Source organism: Pelodiscus sinensis, chromosome 14 (genome assembly GCF_049634645.1).
Source record: "Pelodiscus sinensis isolate JC-2024 chromosome 14, ASM4963464v1, whole genome shotgun sequence".
In the NCBI taxonomy this organism is placed as follows: domain Eukaryota; kingdom Metazoa; phylum Chordata; order Testudines; family Trionychidae; genus Pelodiscus; species Pelodiscus sinensis.
The window spans coordinates 30,085,722-30,109,519 of record NC_134724.1 but is presented as its reverse complement, the minus strand read 5'-3'; the positions used below and the strand labels follow the sequence as shown (position 1 = coordinate 30,109,519).

Genomic DNA, 23,798 nt, shown 5'->3' with positions numbered 1-23,798 from the left:
TACACAAGATGGACACTATTGAAGTTACAGAATACAACTACACACTCACTGTTCATGAAGGGACCCTATGGCTGAAGCATGTGTTTCGTGTGAGTGCCAGAATATTGTTGGAGATACTACTTATGGGACTGAGAATGAATACTGAAAATTTGCCAAGTGGGTGAAGACTGAAAACCAGTCTGCTACGAACTTTGAAGTACACATTTCGGTTTCTGCTGTAGACCACTGACGTAAAGCTATCTTGGCTGCCAAACAACCATTCAGAAAGGAGGATCAAGACAGAACCTTGAAACTGAGTTGAAGACTGATTTAACCACTCCCGACTGTAGCTCATCAGGATTTTGGAAGGTTAAAAGTCTTACAAGAAGGAAGGTTTTTAAACACCGATTTAATCAAACTTCAAGCATCTGAAGAAAGCCTTTCTTTATGGCAAATTAACACCTAAAATGGAAAATGGATACTTGTTATGAAAAACTGATATCTACAGTATGGAACCATTTTCAGACTCCTACTGTTTGTTGGTGTTTGTCTTTTAGAAAATGTATTTTGCCATGGCAAATAAGTGATCCTGGGTAAAGGATTTATTTACATGTTAATACACCTTGTTTTTTCCCCCCCATACCTTCCATCAGTGCAAATAACTGGCTTTGTATTTTCTAGGTCCTATTCTAGCTTATGCATATGAAATTGTTTAAACTTCTTGTTTTGCCATATTTATTCCTGTTAAATCCTCTTAGATAAAGCAGGTTCTGGTGATGGTATACAAGAAGTATCTAAACCTCTGCCTTCAGAAGAAAGCCTAGCTGAGGCTGATCATACGGCTCATGAAGAGATGGAAGCTAACACATCTGTGAAAGAAGCTGAGGATGATAACATATCGGTTACAATCCAGGCTGAAGATGCTATCACTCTGGATTTTGATGGTGATGACCTCCTAGAAACAGGTAAAAATGTGAAAATTACAGATTCTGAAGCAAGTAAGCCAAAAGATGCGCAGGATGCCATTGGACAGAGCCTGGAGAAGGAAAGCAAGGATTATGAGATGACTGAGAACCATAAAGATGGTAAGAAGGAAGACGGCGTGAAGGGTGATCCTGTCAAGAAGGAAGCCAGAGAAGGTTCAAAGAAAGCAGAATCTGGAGACAAAGAAAAGGATACTTTGAAGAAAGGTCCCTCGTCTACTGGGGCCTCTGGTCAAGCAAAGAGGTTTGTCTTTCTATGTCCGTTCTTTACGATACTGAGTACCAGCATTCAGTAAGATCACTCTACATTAAGGGGGTAGCAGCAAGCATCTTAAAATTAATATCTTTGTGCTCCTGCCTATAGATTTTTTTGACCGCCATAAGTTACTTTTTAAAAATTCAAGATCTTCGTATAAACACTATGTCCTACTGATTGCATTGTCGAATTGTCAGCATTTTATTTTTTTTTTTTCAAATTGACAAGTTTAAGTATCCTTGTGGTGATGGTAATGAACAGCTATCAGTTCTAAGAACACAAAATGAAGTCAAGTCCCCGTCCTGAAATCTGGAGAAGATTGCCATATATCCACTGAATAGAATTGTCAGAAAATCTAGATCTTCAGGCATCTTGGGGAAAATCAGTGCAAGAATCCATAAGGGATTTTTTTTTGTTCAAATATAACCCAATCCACCCCTTTTTGAAATGTTAACTTACCTGATAGTTGTAGTGTGAAATGCAGTGTCTAAAATTCTGTATTTTCAATTTTCTTCTGATGATTTGCTTCTCCAGCTCTGCTAAGGAATCCAAAGAAAGCAAAACTACATCAAAGGAAGATAAAGGTAACTTACCTCTTACTGTAGCACTTAGTTGTATATTGCTGTAGCTTGTAATTTAAACACAGAAAGTATAAAATTGTATCCAATTTTGTATGCAAATTGGATAGCCACTTTTTGCTTTACATGTCATGGGAATCAGTCCAGGATTTGACCAAAACCTAAGCTTCTGCAGAAAATCTCTTAACCTGTTATGTCCTTCTTGCTATGAACTACAATGTCTTAGAAAATTGGTTCCATTTTTGCTTGAAGTCAGAAGTACTAGGAGTACAGTAGGCCTTAATTTTTCAGTATTTTCTTTTGTCTCCAAGCTCTCTTGAAGCCAGTTAATTCAAATAAGTGAAAACATAATTCATCTACTTCAAATCAATCAAAAGCAGAAGGTGGGCTCCATTTTTGGTTCTTATGGCTTTATTTTGAAGCATAAGCATTTCAGCTAGAGAACCTACAGTTAATCACAGCCCTGTCCTTTGATGTATAATACTCTAATCTTGTCTTCTAAATTTCCTGTACAGTAGAACCTCAGAGTTACAAACACTGGAGGAATAGAAGCAAAATGCAGGACAATGTAGCACTTTAAAGACTAACAAGATGGTTTATTAGATGATGAGCTTTCGTGGGCCAGACCCACTTCCAGAAAGCTCATCATCTAATAAACCATCTTGTTAGTCTTTAAAGTGCTACATTGTCCTGCATTTTGCTTCAGCTACCCCAGACTAACACGGCTACATTTCTATCACTATTCTGGAGGAATAGAGTTTAACTGAAAAAAGTTCACAACTGAACATTAACTTAATACAGTTTTGAAACTTCTGTACAGGAAAAAATGCTGATTTTAACCATCTTAATCTAAATGAAATGAGCACTGAAACTGTTTTCTTATTTTGACAAATATTTTTAAATTTTCCATGTATATTTTTAACAAGTTATGCTTAAGGCAGTACAGCATTTGCTTTTCAGTTTCGCTGCTGATGGTGAACTTCTGGTTCCCAGTAAGGTGTGTGACCAATTAGTTTTTAACTCTGAGATTCTGCTATTCATAGGAATTGTCCTGGCATTCTAGTGTCCACCCCCCCCCCCCCCCCCCCAAAAAAAAAGCTGTCATCTGAGTATTGAACCCAAGGGGGGGATGGGTGGGTGCCAGCAGCAACGCCACTTTGAGTCTTTACTCCTTTTAGCTATTGGTTTATAAGGGAAATTCCATTTGCTTTTATTGTATCTGATGTTGCAACAAGAATTACATAGACCAGTGTTTCCCAATTTTATTTGGCAACGGCACCCTTTTAAAAGCAAAATAATTTTGCAGAACCCCTAATAACAGTCTAATATATGGAGCTGAAAAAGTAGACAAATAAGTAAGCATCATAATAAACAAATGCTAAACAAGGTCATGAGATCAACATTTAGTTTAATTGCACACATTTAAAAACAAATCACATTTAATGTGTACAAAAAATAAAGCAACTAGTTTGACAGTTGAAGCTTCAACTTTGTCTGATGCGGTGCTAGTATATTCTTGTTCAGTCACCCAAGTAATCCACGCTGCCTGAGAGTGAGTATGGGGGTTTACAGAGGTATATAACAGACATTTGCACCACTGACTGACTGACTGCGTGCGTGCAGCACTGAGTAGTGACATCGTCGTCCCCACTCTAAGCTGTCATTACACAGGAATACTTATCATGGCAAACAAAAATGAAAAATGTTTAATAAAATTCATAAATGCTTAAATATTAATTTTTTTAATGTTATTGTAATGGAATTTTCTCGCAGAACCCTTATTTTCACTTTCTGCGGAACACCATTTGGGGAAACACTGACATAGACAGTAGTTGGTGAGCATAATAAAGTAATTAATTGCCCTCAAAGTGTAAAAGGTTGTTCTTAACACTGTTGTTCTCCCCTGAAATCCTTAAATTGATATTCATGGAAATTCTTGCCCAGTCACAAGACATTTTATTTGGAATTAAACAGAATGCTATCCAGCAAATGGATTTTGTCCTTAGAAAAACACATTAGATGTTGAATGTGAAATTGTCACTTCCCCCATAGTATGTGTTCATTATGTTCTCTTAGCATACATTCTCTTAACTTGATACATAACTTCAAATAACATTTTAATAACTAGGGTACAGCAAGTCCATTTTGTTACAATTAAAGTATAAAATGAAAAAAAAAGATTAAGAGGTGTCTTATAGCATGTGGACATTAGTCCCTTGGATTTGCATTACATTGTAAAAAGAGGTCTAATCATTAGGTGTTCATAAAATTCCCCACCTAATATTTTTAAATATAGTATGTTAAAGCATTAGTTAATGGTATAGTTAAAATTTTTCCCTTTGATTATTACTTAGGCCCAGTACAGAATAAGTACACTTGAAATTCTTTAATCCAGCAACCCTTGGAAACAGGGTTTGCTGGGCTAAAGATTTTGCTGAGCCAGGGAAAGAGTGAGGGGGATGGGAGGCTAACCTAGTGTTCCATGTCCTGCACTGTCCCACAGCCACTATGGGAGCAGCAGGTAAGTCTCTGGCAGAGCAAGTTGCTGCGCTGCCTTTCCCCCCAGCTGGGGGTGAGGAAGAGTGGCAGTACACAGAGCTGCCTCCGCTTCCCAGGTTCAGTACCATGGATGTTCCTGAAATAGGGACGTCCAGATTACAGAGGTTATAGTGTAGTGTTATCTCTGAATGACATGGGAAAGAATTAAGGACCTTTCAATAGGAGTGTGACAGTTAGTTTTTAGGGTTGAAAGTTACCATTTTGGTATTTTTGCCATTGCCAGTATGTATGCCTAGCACACTGTTTCAATAATAAATGCATTTGAACACGGACAACTACAAGGTCATACATCTAGGTATGACCTGCATTCTTTGCTCCTACAGTATCCTGAAAAAGATTTAGGGGTCATAGTGGATAAACAGTTGCACACTAGTTCCTAGTGTGATGCTCTAACAAAAATGGCTAATGTGATCCATAGAGCGAGTAGATAGATGAACTTGCCTTTCACTATGGCACTGGCAAGTACTAGAATATTGCATCCAGTTTCACTGTCAATACTTTAAAATATGTAGAAAAAATTGGAGATGGGTCCAAAGAAGAGTCACAAATTGTATGAAACTTTAAGGGAAAAATAGGCTCTACAATAAAAGGCTTAGTCTTTTAATTTTCTGTAAGGGAAAGGATACAGCACTAAGAAGTTGTATCAATAAGTACCTTAATGAAAAGACTAAAGGGCACTAAAGGATTCATTAATGTTATGCACTTCTCCACTACAAGAACCAGTGGCTGGAAATTAAAACTAAAGTCAAAATGAATCCTAGAGTACTAGAACTGGAAGGGACCTTGAAAGGTCATCAAGTCTAGTTCCCTGTCTTCATGGCAGGACCAAGCACCATTTAGACCAGTGGTTCCCAAACTTTTTGGCATCACACCCCCTTTTTGATTTTTGAGAAACACTCAACCTGCCCCCCCATAGCAGCAAAACTTGTTGAGGAAAATAATTAAAAAAAAAAAAAAAAAAGAACTGACGGGGGCCAAAAAACAAAAATAGCAGCACAACTTGCGGGGCAGGGGAGGGATTGATGGGGGGACTGGGTTGCCTTGCTCCCCTCCCCCGGAATTTCTTCACATCCCCCAGTGTGGGAACCCATGATTTAGACCATTCCTAATAGATGTCTCTCTAACCTGCTCTTAAATATCTCCAGAGATGGAGATTCCACAACCTCCCTAGGCAATTGATTCCAATGTTTAACCACCCTGACAGTTACAAAGTTTTTCCTAATGTCCAACCTAAACCTCCCTTGCTGCAGTTTAAGCCCATTGCTTCTTGTCCTGGAAATAAAGCAAACATTTTCAACAGGGTGATTTGGCCATTGGACCAAACTCCCAAGAAAAGTGATGGGTTCTTTGTTGTCAGAAAAAGACTGGATGCCTTTCTGGAAGATGTTAGTTCATGCAAGTAAATATGCTAAATATGGAGTAACTGGATAGATGAAATTCTATCGTATGAATTATACAGGAGGTCAGAGTATATATAAACTAATGGTGCCTTTTTTCAAAATATGAATCAAGGTAATAATGACTTGTTTAATGCTCTTTGTAACATTAGACCACTTCTTATTACTAACTTCATGATTTATTTGTGAAACTTATTCCAGGAAGTGCAAGCAGCATTAGTGGTAGCAGTGGAAGTTCAACTAGAAACCTGTGGGTTAGTGGACTCTCCTCTAACACAAAAGCCGCTGACTTGAAAAATCTCTTTGGCAAATATGGAAAGGTATTTGTTTGTGTTCAGTATTTTGTTGGAAAGCACTAAACTGACTGACCAATATAAAACCTAAATTACATAATGGCAACAGCAATAGCTGCTGTCAAAAGTGTGTATGTCAATGCAGAGGTATCTTGGCAGTGAAGGAAGAGGTTTTTGCTGGAGTAGTTTCTGAGAGACCTGGGGAGGTGGGGGTATTTAGTTACCATTACATATCAATTGAGTCCTCATTTCTCCTTCCAAAAACCCACAAGGTCCTATCTGATGGGTGTGTCTTAACCTGAAGTGGTCAAATGGAAAGATTTTGTAGCACTGCTAAAATGACTTATTGGGATTGGACTGCATAAGTCATCACACTTTCTCATAGCCAGAGTAATTCTTTTAGATCCAGAAAAGTCTGTCTTTTCCTCTGAATAATAATTAGAATAGTATAAAAGGTGGAGGCCTTGCTTTATTTTTTTATAGTTGCGTCTGTTTAATCTTCAGAAGCTCTTTACAGTGTCTTCCTCACTAAAGAAGTTCAGGAATATGCAGTGCATCAATGGGTTATTAAAACCAGAAGCCTGTATGCTTTTTCACTGCTGACTACTCTAACAAATGCCTAACTGGTGGGTGGGTGTGTGTGTGGGTGTGGGTGTGTGTGTATATATATCAATCTTAAATTGCTTTCCATACCACCTCAGATGTTGATATCCCTGATTAAATGTTACTTTCAAGTAATGAAACCTCTAGATCTGTCCTTTACTCTTCCCACAATACAGACTTGCATTTGTTGTAAAATTAAATCTATGGCCTATCAAAAACTGAATTTGAGAACAGTGTAAACAAAAATATATGGGGGAGATTACTGTACTGCATGTAAAAACTTTCAGTAATTGAAACTGCTGTACAAATTCCAGTCTGCCTCTGTGCCATGGATGTCCCAGCATTTATTTATTTATTTATTTATTTATTTATTTTTAAAGCTTGGAGCCAGAAGTGGTAACTTGCTCAATGCTTTCCTATCACAAGAGGCATCCTGACATAGACAAGTGAAATTACCTGATAGTCTGGTATTGATTCTTGAAAGAAGTTCCCTCCTCCATACATACATGTGGAAAGGATTGCTTCATGAAAGTTTGAGTGCCAGTAAAAGTTGGTGGTTTTCTCACTTGTCTATTCAACACACTTAAACAGTGTGGTAAAGTTTTTTTTTTTTAAAGTTATATTAGTGGGAAAATGCTAATTCTACTCCATGTATTTCATATGCACTAAAGACTTTTAAAACTAGTGTTGGATTTACTTTTGAGCACGTACACAACTTGGCATGATGAATCAGAGTTGGGGTAACATTTAAAATATTTGAAAATTTTTACCCTCTAGTGAGAAAATTCCCTAAGAATAGAAATTTTTCTCTTGTCTCTCTTCTGCCAATTGCATTCAAAATATTAAGCTTTTCTTCAAATTTATTATTGGGTTTTATTTTAGGTGCTTAGTGCAAAGGTGGTCACAAATGCACGAAGCCCTGGAGCAAAGTGTTATGGCATTGTAACCATGTCTTCCAGTACAGAAGTGGCTAGATGTATAGCGCACCTCCATCGCACAGAGCTACATGGGCAACAAATTTCTGTTGAGAAAGTAAGTGTAATGCATACTCATTACATAAAAATTATTTGAGTATGAGGTTGCATTATTTTAAAATTATTTTTCTTAAAAAAAAAAAAAAAAAAATCCTAGGTAAAAGGTGATCCTTCCAAGAAAGAGCTGAAGAAAGAAATTGATGAGAAATCTGGCTCTGGTAGAAACATGGGGGATAAGAAGACTGCATCAGTCGATAAAAGTAGCAAGTAAGTAGCTTTGCATCTTCTGGTTTGATTGACTGTCCAATTAAAATGATCTATACTGAAACTATAACCAAATCTTTCTCGCGGTCTCTTTTTATGTCCTTTTTAACAAGAACTCAGTCAGCCAAAAAAGAGGAAAAGAAATCTGACAAATCTGAGAAAAAAGAAAGTAAAGAAGCTAAGAAAACTGAAGGTAAAGATGAGAAGAATGATAATGGATCAAGTGGCTCTAATCAAGAATCCACTAAAAAAACTGAAGAAAAGAGACGAATAAGTATGCACTATAGCTTTTTTTCCTATTTCCCGTTTTATCTTTTCATTTGCTTTCACCGCAACGGATAATACCCAAGATACCATTACATATAAATCTTTTTTCCTTCAAACCTACAATAATAGGGATGTCATCACCATGTTAGAAAGTCATTTCAGTGCTGTTATACAAACTGCTAGATTTTTGTAAAAACGAGGAGCCCTGTGGCATCTTAGGCTGTGTCTGTACAGTACCCTTATCTCAAAATAAGGTATGCAATTTGCGCTACACAAATTGCGTAGCTTATGTCAATCTTTTATTTTGAGAAAGTGCTATTCCAAAAGGTCCCTTATTCCTTGTGCAACGAGGTTTTACAGGGACATCAGAATAGTGAGCCTGTTATTTTGATATAATGGACTTGCTCTTAAGATAGGAATAGCTATTTCAGGATACCAGTTATCCCAAAATAGTTCCACAGTGTAGATGTAGCCTTGGAGACCAACAATTGGGAGGGCTCAACAAATAATATAATCTACTCGCCAGTGGCAAGTATATTGTAACCCGGAAGAGCCGGTTTCGGGTGATTTGCGCATGCGCAGATTGCCAGACAGTGCGGCTGGCAAGCAGGGCTCGCTGCTCAATTTTTAAGATTCATATCTTGCATTTCAAAAAGTAAACTTTCCAGAGCAGGCTGTTGCCCATCTTAGAATTTTCATTTTATTTTAATTTGTAACTATAGTGTTAAATCAAATGCAGTTTTTAATTCATTATTGTTTTAACCCATTTTTCTTAGGTGGAAAAAGTCCTGGTCAAATGGTAGTTCTAGATCAAACAAAAGGAGACCCAGGTCACACTAGAACAATGAGAAGGGGAAGATTTGATAAAGTAAGTATCTCTCTAACTTTGACACACACAATCCTCGTGTCTCCATGCTACTTTCTAACCACCTTTACTCCAGTGAATAATCAAGTAACTATCTGCAGATAGTTATTTTAGAAGAATATTCTAAGGAATTAACTGTTGTCCATGCTAACTAGTTCTTTTGATTGTTGTAAACTAGCAAGCACCCAGAAATCTCTGTAGGCCCATATGACTTTTGAAATAACTAGAAATTTTGTCTACAGCCTCCAGTGTTAAGGAACAAAGAGCGTATCATTCAAGATAAAATGAAGTTCAGGGAATACAGAGGTAGAAAAGATATCTTGCCCTTTGAGAAAATGAAGGAACAAAGAATGCGGGAGCACATGGTTCGATTGGAACGAATACGTCGAGCAGTTGAGCTTCGAAGGTAGTAATTAAAGTCTTGTTTGAACTTGGACTGCTTTTAAGACTTAATTGGGTAAATTACTATTAGAAGGCAGATAATAGGGCATTTCATCATAAGCTTTTTCCTCAAATTTGCTCTAATTTGAAATTAAGTATGAAAACAATTCAGACACATCAGAAATCCAAATTAGGTTCAAACAGTCTGAAATTAGTGTCCAGGGGGTAGAATAGGGATACAATTTTAATAACTGCCTGGTGCATGTCAGTTATATGTGACCAATCTACTTCTTTAAACTATTAAAATATTTAATCCAATCACTATAATAGTTATGACTAGAAATAAACTCAGTGAGTATATATTTGCATAGCTTAGTGACAATGTGGCATGATAAATGATGGATATTTTTGCTTCCAGTAGGCCAATCTGTGTTACTTTTGAAGCTGGATAGATACTCTGCTTTGTCCTGCTACCTCAATGCAGGAAACTTGCAAAGGGAGCAGGAACAACCTAGGAATATGTGCTGGCATTCCTGGGGTGTGTGGATTTCCAGTGGGAGTAGCGCTGGTATAGCAGGCTTCTACATCTACCTTTCTGCAGGCTATTGGAAAGATGGGCCTGGTAGAGGAGAAGAAAGAAAGGAATAGGACCATGCTGCCCTCTGGCATATGGCCTAGCTATTGTCTGTCAGAATTTTGGGGAGGCAGTAAAATTAGCTTCCTGATGTTTGTTCTCTAGCTCTGCTAGAACTGCCACAAGCTATACATACCAAATACTAACTTTCATCGTGTATATCTATGCTAGGCTGTCATCTTGGCAGTCAAACTGCAGACTGTCGTAGCAGATCAGTTGCTAATTAAAAATATATTAACATGCACCTACTCCCCATTTTATCAACATGTTCTCTATATATGCCTCAGATGATCACTTAAATAATGGAGTTATAGCATGTTATGCAGATCACCCAGTTTAGGCTGTTTAAGGCAAAGGGGGAAGTTAATTTTAAAAAAGCAGGGTGGGGGCAGATGGCTGGCAGCAGCATGTCTTAGAATTTAATGCCTGCTGACTACAACTCTGGCAGTATTGCACAGGAGAAAGCAGTCTCAAATAAACCATCATTGTAAATAGGGCCCTACCAAATTAACGGTCCCCATTCTGATCAATTTCACCTTTTTGTAGGAATTTAAAAATCTTAAATCTTATTACTTTAGCTATTTAAATCTGAAATTTTAGTGTTATAACCATAGGGGTCCTGGCCCAAAAAGGGGTTATGTATTGGGGAAGAGGGGGTTCTAAGATTATTGGTTGGGGAAGGGAAGGGGCTGTGGTAGTGCTACCCTTACTTCTGGGCTACTGCAGGTGGCAGCACTGCCTTCAGAGCTGGACAGTTGGAGAGCAGCAGTTGCTGGCTGAGAGTGCAGAAGTAAGGATGGTGTGGTATGGTATTGCTACCCTTCTGTGCTACTGCCTGTAGGACCCTTGGTCTTCAGCTATCACTCTCCAGCAGCCCCGGTCTGAAGGCAGCACAGAATTAAGGGTGACAGTACCACAACGCCTCCCCAATAACCTTGTGACACCTCCTTTCAGCACACACACGATTCCCTTTTGGGTAGTATCCCCCAATTTGAAATTCAGGTCTCACATTAAATCAGTGTAGTAGAGGGTAAAAGCACACAAGACCAGATCTCACAGTCCACGAGGCGATTTTCATGGTCGTGAATTGGTAGGGCTCTGACTATAAGCTATAATTTTTAAATTAACGTTTAGGCGAAGAGAACTTGCCGAGAGAGAGCGTCGAGAGAGAGAACGCATTCGAATAATACGTGAACGTGAGGAACGTGAGCGTTTGCAAAGGGAAAGAGAACGATTGGAGATTGAAAGACAAAAATTGGAGAGGGAAAGAATGGAACGAGAGCGCTTGGAAAGAGAACGGATTCGTATTGAACAGGTACAGGCCAGTATGCACAGAATGAAGTGTTAAATCAAGTTACAATATTGTACTTAATTTTAGCTATTTTATTTCTGTGGTTCCAAGTAGAACTTGTAAACAGTATAAGTAGTGAGCTTTTCCTCTGGCTGCTCAGTAGCTTATATGGAGATTGGTTCAGATCTCCATGGAAGTCCACAACCAAGAAAGAGGCTAAAGGATTTTGTTTGCCACTTCAGTCTAACTTAATCTGCAAGTATTTCTTCTATAATTGAATTTACTGTGAATAAAAATGAAAATTCTTTCAGGAAATATTGGTTAAGGATGTGAAAGGTTGAATGGTTAACTGGTTCAGCCTTTTGCCTGCTTACCCAGGTAGCCATTTAACCAGAGGACCAGGTCAGTGAAAGCAGTATCCCCAGCTGCAACAGGCCCAGTCGGGCTGGAGCAGCACCTTTCTCCCCTGCCGCTGGGGCCCACCAACCCTACACAATTAACCGGTTAAACAATTAAAATTATATAGTTTAACCAGAACTTTTTTTTACTGGATATTTACATCCCTAATCATGGTACTAGAAATGTATAAAACTTTCTAGTGATAAAATCTTGGTTTATGAAATGACATATCAAAGGTTGTGTGGCTCTGCTTTTTTCTGTAGCAAGTGAGGTCTGAAACTACTACAGTAGACTTCCGATAATCCGGTACCTTTGGGACCCAGGGGGTGCCGATTATTGGATATGCTGGAGTATCAGGAGGTACTCCGGCGGGGGGGCTGTGACAGGTCTGCTGGGACCAGTACTGCGACCGGCGGTGGGGAGGGGCAGGAGAGAGGTGGGGAAAGGGGTGGCGAAGGGCGAACCCTCAGGCATTTTGCAGAGAGGCAGGGGAAGCCCCATGCACAGCGGCAGTGGTGGACTTGAGGAAGCGGCTGAGCAGAGCAGCTGGGGTGCTGCCGGGTTGGTCCCGCAGTGCCACTCAGGTATGGGGCGGTGTTGCGGGACTAACCGGGCAGCACCCTAGCTGCTCTGCTCAGCCGCTTCCCCAAGTTTGCCGCTGCCGCTTGCAGCCCCAGCTGGCCTGTAACAGGCGGCTGTGCGGGCTTTCCCCCACCTCCCTGCAAAACGGTGGAGGGTTTGCCCCTTAACGTGCCAATCCCCACCCAACCTGCCCCACCCCGGCCAGATGCAGTGCAGTCCGGCAGACCCGTCACGCGGTATAATCCCCTTATCCTCTCCTCTCCTCCCCTTTACCGGCCTGTGAGCGCGCGTGGCGCTCACAGGAGCACCAATTGTTCGGCTGGCTGGAGCACTTCCAGGTTCCAGTTGGTGCTGTACTATCAGGAGTGCCGGACCACTGGATGCCAGACAATTGGAGTCTTCCTGTACTTGGTATTGTAAGTTTCTCCAGTATTCGTACGGCTACTGAATTTGATCTGTGTGTGGGTGTAGGGGGGACTTCCGTATCTGTCAACTGTTGTAGTAGATGCAAATATACAAAACTAATAGGTTCATAATGTAATCTTTCTTCCTTAACTTTTTTTGGTAGGAGCGTCGCAAGGAAGCAGAGCGTATTGCTCGTGAAAGGGAGGAGCTTCGTCGACAGCAACAGCAACTTCGTTATGAACAAGAGAAAAGGAACTCTTTGAAACGTCCACGTGATGTAGATCACAGGTAGTGTATTTTCCAAGTTGCTATCCTACTGCTCCTGCCACCTAACCATTTCATTAAGCAGGCTCATGCAGAAAACACTTCCTCGGGTAGGATTGAATACGTGCTACCATAACAGTGCTGCTGATCTACTTGTTAAAGACTAATATGTCTAAATCAATGTAGTGTAATTGTAGAAAGAGAATTTCAGATTAGGAAGGAAGCATCTTATGATAGTTCTCATGGTCCAACAGGAGCATAGCAAGTGTGCAAGCACAGCATTTTACTGTCCTGATTGTAAACAGTTGTGGAAGATTACAGCTACTACGTCTTACTGTTAAAACTTCAAATCCCTGGAGTGGGATGGCTCTGTGAATCAGTACTATAGTATGGTGCCTTTATCATGGAAGGGGAACTGACCCATGTCTTGCCTTGATCCGGCCCTCTGGTCGCACCTGCTGCAGCCTCCCCTCATCCCTTGCAGCATGTGGGTGGTGCTATGGCTGGAGCTCTAGTATTGGCTCCCCACTGTAGGGGAAGGGGAGCAGCCTTGTGGGCCCATCAAGGCAAGCCGTGGACCGAATTGGGCCCCCAGAAGACTTACTCCAGCCTTGGTAAGCTCTGAGCCTCAGTGCCTCTTCTCCTCTCCCAACTCCCCCTCCCCCAGCTTCCCTGCTAGAGCTTTGAGGTAGTGTCTTTTTTTTCCTGCTTCTCAGTTGAGGGCCATGTTAGTGAGTCTGTTGGGATTTTTCACTTCACACTTGTGTGGCCCACGACTGATTTCCCCCCCCCCCCTCCGGTGGTTTAGTCGACCCTGACCCAAAAAAGGTTCCCTACCCTCCTATAGCTTGTAGAGTTCTTTATCAGTTTCTTCCTACTTCAGTGGTAAGGGACAAAAGTTGCTTGCTGGCAAATCTTTGACACATTTGAACTGAATCACCTAAAAGCATTCATTCATCAAGGTACTCATAATTTTTACATATGCCAAAATATGGCTGCAATCAGTCATGTATATACTTCATGGAAAATAGGACTTGAGTTTTCAAGGTTGGTAATTTCACATTTATGAATATATAGCCTTACTATAGACAGCCTGTGAACAGACAAAATCTGATCCTTTCATAGTTCTGTGATTTAATGTCTTCAATGACTGGGCTAACTGGAGAATTGTGCATACTGTTCTCCTCTACATGTTTATGGATTTAGCTCTTGTAATTTTGTCTGGAAGAACAGAATTTTCCTTAAGTTCTACTGATGTAGAATATGGCTATGTCTAGACTGCAGGCTTCTTTTGGAAAGCAGTATTTTTCAGAAGAGAACTTCCAAAAAAACTTCTTCCGAAAGAGAGCGTCCATACTGCAAAAGTGCATCGAAAAAGCGATCTGCTTTTTTGAAAGAGAGGGTCCAGACTGAATAGATGCTCTCTCACATGTAAGCTGTGATTTCTATAGATGGAATGGCCATCAGGGTACCAGTGCTTTTTCTCTTTTCCAAAAGAATTCCCTCTCTCCGTCCACATATACCTTTTCGTGAAAGAGCTCTTTCACAAAAAAGCTTCTTCCTTGTAGAATGAGGATTACCAATGCCAGGAAACCCCCCTCTGTTCTTTCAATTTTCTTGCGGAAGAATGCAATTGCAATGTGGATGTTCCCCAAGTTTTGTCGGAAAAACCATCATTTTTCCGACAAAACTCTGTAGTGTAGACCTGCCTTATGTGACCAGTGAACCCTTGTGCAGAAAACAGTGGGCCATTGGTACTGGAGTTGTAAAATCCTGTTTAAATGTAATGTTTTAAAGTATAACCGATTAAACAGTTAACCACTTAAACCAGATCCCATGCGCTGGAGCAGTCCCCTGCCTGTTCCTGCTCCAGCCTGATCAAGCCACTGGTTAACCAGTGACATCCTTGCTTACTAGTAGTCTTGGATGTTCGTAGAGATAGTATTTTAATATAAAAAAATATTTTGTCCACTTTGGGTGGGTAGGAGGTAATACAATGGAAATGGCTGTTTAATTTTTTTTCTAAAACTACCTTAATTAGAAAGCAGTGAACTAAGCTGTGCATTTGTCAAACTCACTGAAGAAAAATTGGAACAAATTATCAGTTCTAAGCCTGTGTTACAGGAGTTGAAGACTAAACAACTGATTCACTTGGAAGAAAACTCATCTCTTCCATACAAATATCTGAATTATTGCCTTTTTACTATTGTAACTTGCTGTAAAATATTAATTACAAAATGTGTGTTTTAAAGGCGAGATGATCCCTACTGGAATGAGACTAAAAAGATGTCCTTAGATACAGATGCACGCTTTAGTCATGGGTCTGACTACAGTCGCCAGCAGAATAGATTTAATGATTTTGACCACAGAGAGAGGGGGCGATACCCAGAGGGTTCATCAGTGCCATCATCCTCTTTTGAAAGGTATGTTTGCAGACAAGAGATACCAAGAGCTCTACTTTTAAGAAGTACTTTAGACCTGCTTGAGACTCAAGATACTGGATGAAGTTTCTACCCTCGCTGCATACTTAAGACCGATACTTGGAGGAATTAAAATTAATACAGAAACTTATACTTGGATCTCTGGTTTATCCAGCCTATTTCATAATCCTGTGTTCTGTAACAATGTCCTTGTTATAGGAGTTCTGCAACCTGTTGAGAAATGACTGTAGTGTCAGTTTACACAATTACAATAAATGTAGCCATTCACATTTTGGCAATTTCATATACATAGCTATTAAGTTGACAGTCAACATAAGTAAGGAAGCAACTGGTGTTCTAGCTGACATAGAAGTCAGCAAGTATACATCCTGAAGTGCAGTTACAATGGAAAAGGTTGATCACAGATACCATGTAAAATCATAAAACAAGCAGGGGAGAGAGAGCTAGTGAATAAAACATTCAAATCCATGCTTGTGGAGATGAAGGAAAATTGTGGAATACAGGCAGTCCCCGACTTACGCGGATCCGACTTATGTCGGATCCGCACTTACGAACGGGGCTTTTCTTGCCCCGGAGCTCACGGGTGGCGGGACTGCCCAGAGCGCAGCGGTCCCGCCACCGCGTCCTCCCGGGCGAGAAAAGCTGCTCCGGGTCTCCCTGGTGTGCTGGGGGGGGGGACTCCCCCAGCACAGCAGGGAGACCCGAGCAAAGCCGCACAGGCGGCGGACCCCGCCGCCTGTGCGGCTTTGCTCCTTTGCCCCGGAGCAAAGCCGCAGAGGCGGCGGGACCTCTGCGCCTCCGTGGCTTTGCTCGGGTCTCCCTGGTCTGCTGGGGGGCGGAAGGGGGCGCAGCTAGTGCGCCCCCCCCCAGCAGACCAAGCTTTTGTTGCGGGATGCCTGGGGTAGAGCAGCTGGGGTGCTGCCGGGTTGGTCCTGCGGGTTGGTCCCAGGAGTCCAGATTCAGCCGCTGTTGAAACTGATCAGCGGCTGATTCCAGGAAGCCGGGGCAGAGCAACTCTGCCTAGGTCTTCCTTTAGTCAGCCGCTGATCAGTTTCAGCAGTGGCTGAATCTGGAGCCAGTTCAGACTTACATACAAATTCAACTTAAAAACAAACCTATAGTCCCTATCTTGTACGTAACCCGGGGACTGCCTGTAGTTAGTGGGCAGGCATATAATGTGTTCTGCTCTCCAATTTGTACAGGCGAGAACGCTTTGTAAATCAAAATGAAGGAAAAAAGACACGCCCAACAGCACGAAGAGAAGAACCTGGTTTTGAGAGGTACCCTAAGAATTTCAGTGACTCCAGAAGAAATGAACCCCCACAGCCAAGAAATGAACTTCGAGATACTGACAGGCGAGAAGTGCGAGGAGACAGAGATGAGAGAAGAACAGTGATCATTCACGATAGACCTGAAATATCACATGGTCGCCACCCAAGAGAGACTGGTTCCAATCCACCTAGACAAACTAATTGGAAGACAGAGGGAGGCATAAGCACAGAAAAACGGGATGCCAGGTAAATAGTCTGCTGGACATTAGACAAAGCTGTAGTGCTAGTGTATTCCAGCAAAACCATTGTATAGCACCAATAGTAGCTTGAGAACTTGCATTGAAAAATAGAATAGATAACCAGAATGGCACAGTTTGGAACTTGCATTCCGTTCATGTTGTCTACTACAACCTTGACTATATTGTTTACTGTTCATGCATTCGACTGTGCTCTTCTTGGGCATGCATAGTAGCAGTGTGGTAAGTAGCTCTTTGTGCACCAATGTAGGATGCAGACTATTAGTGACTTCTGAGATGAGTTAAAGATTCAGACCTGCTTAGGAAGTTACTTTCAGGTCATTAAAATCCAAAATATGTAGAGAAATGGACTCTGTCTAGCCTACACAAAGTTGTTACCAGCTATTGCCTTATGGCAATAAAAGAAAAATTTGACTAGGTAATTCTCTTACAGGGGAGAGAGACCAGAGAGATCGGGAAGAGAGGTGTCTGGACATGTGAGAAGTGCTGCTCCTGGTAGCCGTAGCAGTGCTTCTGGTTATGGAAGCAGGGAGGGAGAACGGGGAGTCATGGGAGAAAGAGGAAGTGGAGGACAAGTAAGTATCTTTACTTCTCTATAATTGTTCAATGTTTACTGAAGCTGCTAGAGAATGAGCTGACTCTATACCCATAGTATTGTGCTGCTATGTAATGTTAAAGTTAATGTTTCTCTCCATTAAATACCCAAAAAATGAGTGGTAGAAATGTAGCCGTGTTAGTCTGGTGCAGCTGAAACAAAAAACAGGACTGTGTAGCACTTTAAAGACTAACAAGATGGTTTAATAGGTGATGAGCTTTCATGGGCCAGACAGCTTTATGATCTGGACACATGGCCAAAAAACACTGGAGACATTCCACAGAGATTTTAACTACCTACACCCCACCATCAATCTCAGCCTGGACCATTATACACGAGAGATCCATTTCCTGGACACGACAGTATAAATCAGCAATGGAAAATTAGACACCACTCTCTACAGAAAACCCACTGACTCATACAGTTACTTAAATGCCTCCAGCTCCCATCCAGAACACACCATACGATCCATCATCTATAGCCAAACCCTTCGATATAACCGTATCTGCTCTAATCCCACTGACAGAGACCAGAAATTTCAGGATCTCTACCAAGCATTTATAAACCTCAACTACCCACCCAGAGAAATAAAAAAGCAAATTGAAAGAGCCCGACAAATACCTAGAAGCCTAGTATTTCAAGGAGACCCAAGAAAACCAACAATAGAACACCACTTGTCATCACCTACAGCCCCCAACTTAAACCTGTCCAACACATTATCAATAAACTACAGCCTATACTGGAACAGGATACCAAACTCCGAGAGGCTCTGGGAGACAGACCCATAGACACCTACCTAACCTCAAGATGATTCTTACCAAGAACCAGAGGACATACCACACTAATGCCAACCCTGGTACCTTCCCTTGCAACAAACCCCGTTGCCAGCTTTGTCCACATATTTACTCTGCTGATACCATTTTTGGACCCAACCAAGTGAGTTATAAGATCAAGAACACACATTCCTGCGCATCCAGAAATATAATTTATGCAATCGTGTGCCGAAAGTGTCCGTCTGCTATGTACATTGGACAAACGTCTCAGACACTTCGCCAAAGGATCAATGCCCACAAAACAGATATCAGACAGGATCACAAAGAAAAAACAGTTTCTTGCCATTTCAACCAGAAAGGACATTTGTCTCAACAACTTGATTACCTGCATCCTGCTTCAAAGACCTTTTAAGACTTCACTTCAAAGAGAATCCTCTGAACTGTCATTCATGCTTAAATTCGACACTTTACACGCAAATTTGAATAAAGATGCTAACTATCTTACCCATTACAAAGATAGCTTCCCCATTTATCACCTCTAATATCATTAGCTCACAGACATTTACCTCCCCCCTACCCTCCCATCCCCCTTCTGTTCTGAAATTTGATTTCCTTTTCATATGTGTTCACTTTTTTTTAATTGTATCCTTTGGTATATACGGTTGTGACAATTTTCTTCCACTGTTTGATCTGAGGAAGTGGGTCTGGCCCACAAAAGCTCATCACCTATTAAACCATCTTGTTAGTCTTTAAAGTGCTACACAGTCCTGTTTTTTGTTTCAAAAAATGAGTGCCTGTTACTTCTCTTGATCTAATATACTTCAGGTGGGTCAGAACAATGGATGTAGCTGCTATTTGAATCGATACCAAATCAACTGGTGGGAAAATAGTTAACTGGAATATAGTTCAGCCTTCTACACCCTGTGGTCCAGATTCCCATTCCCTCCCTTCTAAGCCAGGGCACTTGAGCTGCCATCAAGTTTTTGAGCCTCAGCCAACCCCCACATGGGTGGAGCACAAGCACCAGCTACCTGCTGTGGGAGAAGCAGTGGGGAGCTGGCATTAAAGACCCTGTGTGACCAGCTCTGCATGGCAAGAACAGGAAGCTGCACAGCGTGTGGCTGTTGTCCCTCCCCCCAGACGGGGGGAACTGCAGTGCAGGGAAATGCTTCCCTACAGGCTCCATCCCTATTCCTCCCAGTGGCCAGAAATCATGGTCAATGAAAGCAGCAGGGGGCAGTGCCTGCAAGCACAGGGCCGCATGGTGCCACCTGTCCTCTCCTCTCTTCCCTGCAGCCTCTAGAGCTGCACCAGCTACATGCTCCAATCTCCTACCCCTGCCCAGACTGCACCCTAATCCCAACCCAGTCCACTTCTGGCAGCCCCCGTCTGCACACTGAACCCCACATTTTTGGACCCACCTTAAGGGGGTTTGCTTTTCACACATTTGTGACCCCTGAATTTTTTTTCCTGTTGGATAGAGAAAGTTCTTCACCTCTGTCCTAGAGGCTGAGCATAATGTCTTAGACAATTCTGTACCCTGCTTTCTAAAGTGTTTGGAAACAAATCCTAAGAGCAATTACTAATCTTGCCCTTGCTGGCACTTCTTATCAGTAATTACAATCTTCCTAGTGGCACACTGACTGACCAAAAATCACCAAGAGTGAATTCTTTCTCTCATAACATTAACTATCCTAACTGTGTGTGACACAAAGGAAGGACAGCTATTGCTGTTCCCCAGGTGGGAAAACTGAGGCAGGGTGTAATGTTACTAGCACACTGTCACAAAACAGGTCAGTCAGAGATGGATGTGGCATCCAGGTTTCTTAATTTATAGTCCATGGAACAAGGCCACCTTCCAGATACAAAACCTGAACAGAAACACTTCCACAAAGGAGTTCACACGTTAGCATTGTTTTAAAAATGGTATTTTTATGCAAGAGGAGCAGACTTAGAAAAGCCAGTTCTAATATTTGACTTTGTAAAGTGATCTTACCTTTTAAATACAGAATTGTGAAATAGATAAATTCCATTATAAGTATATTGGCTGGAAACCAGAGTCATTGCATGAAATGTGTTTCTTTCAAGTAACTGAATATAATGCAATTTAAGCCATGTGACCTTTTTAGAGGTGCTATAAATCACTGTGTATTTTGCTAGCATTATAATGAAGATAGACATGTTGTTGAACGCCATAGTCGTGAAACTGGACCAAGAAAGGAATGGCATGGACCTAGTTCTCAAGGCAGCGGGTATCATGATGCAAGGAGAATGGGAGATGGCCGTGGAGGAGGTGGCATGATGTCTCCACATGCAAGGTACAAAAATGCTCCTTTCTCCTGGCTCGTCACTGAGTTCTCAAAGCTCTTGATTGTGATGATAATCCTTTTGCATAAGAACCAGGCAAGGGCCACACGGAAGCTGAGCTTCGGCACTGTCATCTCAGCAGGAGGTCAATAGGAGAAATGCTCCAGTCTACTTCCCTTACTCCTGGTGAGGTGTAAGAGTTCCAGCGTTGATGGGGTGCCCTCGGCGTTTGATTTTAGTGGGTCTTTAGTAGACCCATTAAATCAAACTTGGGAAGATCGACTCCTGCAGTATCGATCTTCTGGGAAGTGAAGACATGTCTCTGGGTTGCTGCAGCACAACATTAACCTGATCTTTCCCACGAGATCTGGCTTAGGCCACATCTTCACTGGCCATGCTGGAGATGGATCTTCTGGTATTCAATTTTAGCAGGTCTAGGAAAGACCCCCTGTAAAGGGCTCCACTCCTCTTATGAGCACTCCTCAGTGGTCGAGGGGAGTCTTATAGTCTCTGCTCGGCTGTCTGGGAGAGGAAGTGTCCAGTATGTGGCATGGAACCAGGTGGCTTCTTACCCCATTGTGGCTGCTGGTGCTTGGAGAGGACCCAGGCCCGCCCACTCCTCTGGGTCCTGGCCCAGGGACCCCGTGAATAGCAGTTACCTGCTCAGTCTCAAAGAGGTTGGTTGCTGTCATGTTCCCATGGCCACTTCCCCCAGAAGCTGCTTTGTCCAGCCCTTTCTCTTGGGCCTTGTGGTCAAGTCCTCCCCATCCAGGGTTCTGCAAAGTGTTGCCGTTGGCTTACTGGCTCATCTTCAGCTGCTGGACCTGATTCTGATCAGGTCTGAAGTCCAGCTCTCACTCAGAGCTGTCCAGAGTGCTGCTATCTCCTAGTCAGCCCTTAGGGGTCAAACTCCAGCAAGCAACTGGCAGGCCCTGGCCTAGCAGCTTCTTTTATATCTGCCTGCTGCACCCTGACAGGTAGCTGCAGAGGCTGCCACTCTATTCTGCTTGGAGGATCTCTCTTCTTCTGCTCCTGTTGCTGGGCAGGGTGTGAAAAGGCCTCCAGCAGGGATGTCTGGGCCTAGTCCACCATGTCACACACGCTAAATCGAATATTGAGGATGGCTCCCATCAGCACCAATACTCCTTGCCTCACTTTGTGAGGATAGTGCCAAGCTTGGCATAAGGTAGACCAACTCCAGCCACATATCTTTACATAGCTGGAGTTGCATGCCTTAACTTGACCTTACAGGTCTAGTGTAGACCTGGTGTTAGTCATGAACCTGGATAATTTATGTAATAATGCAACATATTCTTTGCACTGCTACTAAGTTATTCAGCAGCAGCAGTGTTCAGCTGCGTCACTGTATTCTACTGTAAAATATGCAACTTCCTCTTTGTCAGGAATAGTAGAGTAGTCAACAACTTGACTGCACGCTCCCTGCTCCCCAGTACAAGCTGTGGCTGAGGATTCCTTCCCTTATTGTGTAGTCAATACAAATTTTATCTATTACATGATGAGTGGATTACCTGCTTCTTAATATCCTTAGTCAATAAAGCTTACATTGTTGTACCAAGCATCTTCTGAGGTTCTACAGTTTTAGTCCACAATATGAGCATTTAGGCGCACACACGTCTGTTGCAGACTCATAACACCTCCACTCAGAATATCCTTTTAACATTTGTTTTTAAACCTTTTTTTGTTCCAGTAACTCTTCACCAATTAATAGAGTTGTACAGATCACAAGCAATTCCATGCAGAGGGGAAGTGGCTCAGGATTTAAGCCGTTTAAGGGTGGACCTCCACGAAGATTCTAGGATCCACAGCTGCTTGGTTTCAAGATAACTTATTGAAATCTCTCCTAAACTTTACCTGATTAGATATGAACAGGAACTCTTGTCTGGAAATCCTGTTCACTTTTTTTAATTTTAACATGATTACTTTCCCTCTGAATTTTGGAGGCATTTTTAATAGTTGCGTTGTAATTTTGGATAGTTTTTGTGTATCTTTGATAAGCATTTTCCCTGCGGCACTAGAGCTTTCCAAAACAGTTGGAACCAAAATATTTGTGAACACTGTATAAATATAAAGGAATAGTGTGCAGCTGTGTGCTAGTAGTTTAATTTACCAGCATTAGCTCTGTGGTGTCACGCTTTAAACTTAGCTACTTAGAATATACACAACAGTAACCTCCATTTTGAAGGTTGTTCAGGCTATAAAACCTGCTTTCTAATTTGTAGAGAATAAGGTTGGTTGTTGCATTTCTGGGTATTATGTAACCTATTTTTGCAGAAGGTACTGTTACATTGAGTGCATCTATGTGTATTCTTCCAAATGTATTCTTTTGAAATAAACCTTCATATTCTGTATAGTTCCTGGTAAGTTTTTGGAACTTTCCATCTGATGGGGCAAAGAAGAATAAAACTGACACGTTTTCAATACAAGCCGTGTGTTCCTGTGTGGCAATGCAATAAATAGGCTACATAAGAGACAGTATGGTTTTGCTTGCTGACAGTCGATACAAACCATCTCTTTGCAGTCAAAGGAAAAGTCACTGACCCGAGGTTATATAGTGCTACCAGCAGAACTCAGTAACTTGTATCCAGGAGACAATTTGTTTTAAATTAAGATGTAAATTAATTAAAATATCAGATATTATGCAAGCAATTTAAAAAAATTGTGTTCTCTCTGATTTCATGAATGTGAAGAATCACTTTTTTTTTCTTAAAAGGATGTAGGATAAATCTCAACAGGAGCCCTAAATGTCCTTGTTTTATTTTTAGTTTGTCTCTGACTCCACATTTCAGCTGAGGGGAGGAGTTAAAGGTATTTTTTGAAGTCCTAAGGAACAAGACCTACATTTGGCATCCAGGATCCATTTAATCCTTGCATGTCTCTGTAAGTTAGAAGTAGGAGTGACCGGACTAGGGGAGGGGTGGGGGGAAGGACCTTGTTTGTATTGCGAGGCCACATGCGTAAGAGGCAAAAAAACCAACCCTCATTGTCCTTGGCCCCCAAGTATGGTCCCTCAGAGCATCTGTAACTCTCTCCATTTTCTAAGAGTGAAGCCATCCCCAGGTGGACCTGTCCATGTGATAATATAGGAACAACATGGCCACAGCAATACTGGTTTGCCACATTGCTGTCCCTGGTGGTGGCCACTTCCATGGTGCTCCCTCT

The 23,798-nt window shown here is 41.6% G+C and overlaps 1 protein-coding gene across 2 annotated transcripts in view; it reads left to right on the top strand.

Annotated features, from left to right (window-relative positions):
- Positions 1–23,293, top strand: part of SLTM (SAFB like transcription modulator) — a 49,927-nt gene extending 26,634 nt beyond the window's left edge. Inside the window, exons 7-21 of one of the 2 annotated variants that reach the window (XM_075897326.1) lie at positions 738–1,206; positions 1,753–1,802; positions 5,954–6,072; positions 7,531–7,680; positions 7,780–7,889; positions 8,000–8,079; positions 8,930–9,021; positions 9,261–9,424; positions 11,168–11,348; positions 12,874–12,998; positions 15,227–15,397; positions 16,618–16,932; positions 17,377–17,518; positions 20,472–20,629; positions 22,327–23,293. In XM_075897326.1, the coding sequence (XP_075753441.1) occupies positions 738–1,206; positions 1,753–1,802; positions 5,954–6,072; positions 7,531–7,680; positions 7,780–7,889; positions 8,000–8,079; positions 8,930–9,021; positions 9,261–9,424; positions 11,168–11,348; positions 12,874–12,998; positions 15,227–15,397; positions 16,618–16,932; positions 17,377–17,518; positions 20,472–20,629; positions 22,327–22,435 (2,435 nt within the window). In that variant the 3' untranslated portion in view covers positions 22,436–23,293. Of the gene's footprint in view, positions 1–737; positions 1,207–1,752; positions 1,803–5,953; positions 6,073–7,530; positions 7,681–7,779; positions 7,890–7,999; positions 8,161–8,929; positions 9,022–9,260; positions 9,425–11,167; positions 11,349–12,873; positions 12,999–15,226; positions 15,398–16,617; positions 16,933–17,376; positions 17,519–20,471; positions 20,630–22,326 lie in introns of both variants that reach the window. The other variant, XM_014578979.3, reaches the window with a different exon arrangement.
- The last annotated feature ends 505 nt before the right edge of the window (positions 23,294–23,798 follow it).